Here is a 1,324-nt window from a genome sequence, read left to right on the forward strand (position 1 = left end):
TCAACTTTAAACTATTCGTTGCTAGCGTCTCCGAACAGCACTATTCATGGGACCAATTGCAATCGACAGCACTATTCGAGCACTATTTTTTTACATGTTATGGTTTACCAGCACTATTTCCGGGCGGTGCTGATGACATGTACCTGAGTGTTGACACTGAAACATGTTTGACTAAAGACTGAAATATTTCTCCAAATTAAAACACATAAAATGAACAAAACTATTAAATTATTCCTTAAAATATTTGCATAAATTAAAAGAAAAGAAAAACTGAAAAAAATTTATTCTACATGCACATGTTATAAAATCAACTCAACCTTAGAATCACCTGGTTTTCACACCAAGTCATAGAATTTAATTATTAAATAGATAAAAATCTGACAATTTGAGTCAACACTATTTGAATCAATTCTAAAGTTAATAGCATATATGTATTGAATATTTTTCAGGGCTTGGCATTTACGCGAGAGGAACGGCAAGTGATTGGAGTTCGTGGATTCTTTCCTGCTGTGGTAAAAAGCGAAGAAGAACAAGTTAAACATTGCATACTTTTGTCAAATCGCTATGAAAATGATTTGGATAAATTTGTGTATCTCATGGATCTGTACGTAAGTAGCCTCAGTTATTAACTTTGTCATAAGATCGACTTATGGTATACAATAAATTATATGTGTTAATTTTAGGACCGCAATGAGCGCCTATTCTTCCGTGTGCTCACATCTGACATTGGTCGAATGATGCTACTAGTTTATACACCAACCGTTGGCCTTGCGTGTCAAAAATTCAGTTTAATCTATCAATATTCAAAAGGACTTTTCATTACGATTCATGATAAAGGTCATGTTTACGATATTTTGAAAAATTGGCCCGAAACTGATGTACGAGCAATTGTTGTGACTGACGGAGAAAGAATTTTGGGTTTGGGTGATTTGGGAGCAAATGGAATGGGAATCCCATTGGGGAAATTGTCATTGTATACTGCTTTGGCTGGCATTAAACCCCATCAATGCTTGCCGATCACTTTAGACGTTGGAACAAACACTCAAATTATATTGGATGATCCATTATATATTGGATTGCGTCAGAAACGGGCTACTGGAAAAGAATATGAAGATTTCATCGAAGAGTTCATGCAGGCAGTTGTTAGGCGCTTCGGACAAAATTGCTTAATTCAATTCGAAGATTTTGGCAATGCCAATGCTTTTCATCTCTTAAATAAGTATCGGGATAGCTATTGTACATTCAACGATGATATACAAGTAATTTCAATTAAGCTTATATACACCACAGGCCATAAGTTTGGATACCCGTGAAACGTTTGTTT

At 35.1% G+C, this 1,324-nt stretch overlaps 1 protein-coding gene across 1 annotated transcript; it reads left to right on the top strand.

Moving 5' to 3' along the window:
• Positions 1–417: 417 nt before the first annotated feature.
• On the top strand, positions 418–1,313 carry LOC129570882 (NADP-dependent malic enzyme-like; the record flags this gene model as incomplete). The annotated part of the gene is made up of 2 exons (XM_055450607.1): positions 418–608; positions 684–1,313. Coding segments are annotated over 2 exons (821 nt in total), but the record flags the coding sequence as incomplete, so codon positions are not given.
• Between the last annotated feature and the right edge of the window lie 11 nt (positions 1,314–1,324).

This window comes from Sitodiplosis mosellana, unplaced genomic scaffold (assembly GCF_009176505.1).
Source record: "Sitodiplosis mosellana isolate CC-2019 unplaced genomic scaffold, AAFC_SMos_1.0 Smas_scaffold_509, whole genome shotgun sequence".
Lineage (NCBI taxonomy): Eukaryota > Metazoa > Arthropoda > Insecta > Diptera > Cecidomyiidae > Sitodiplosis > Sitodiplosis mosellana.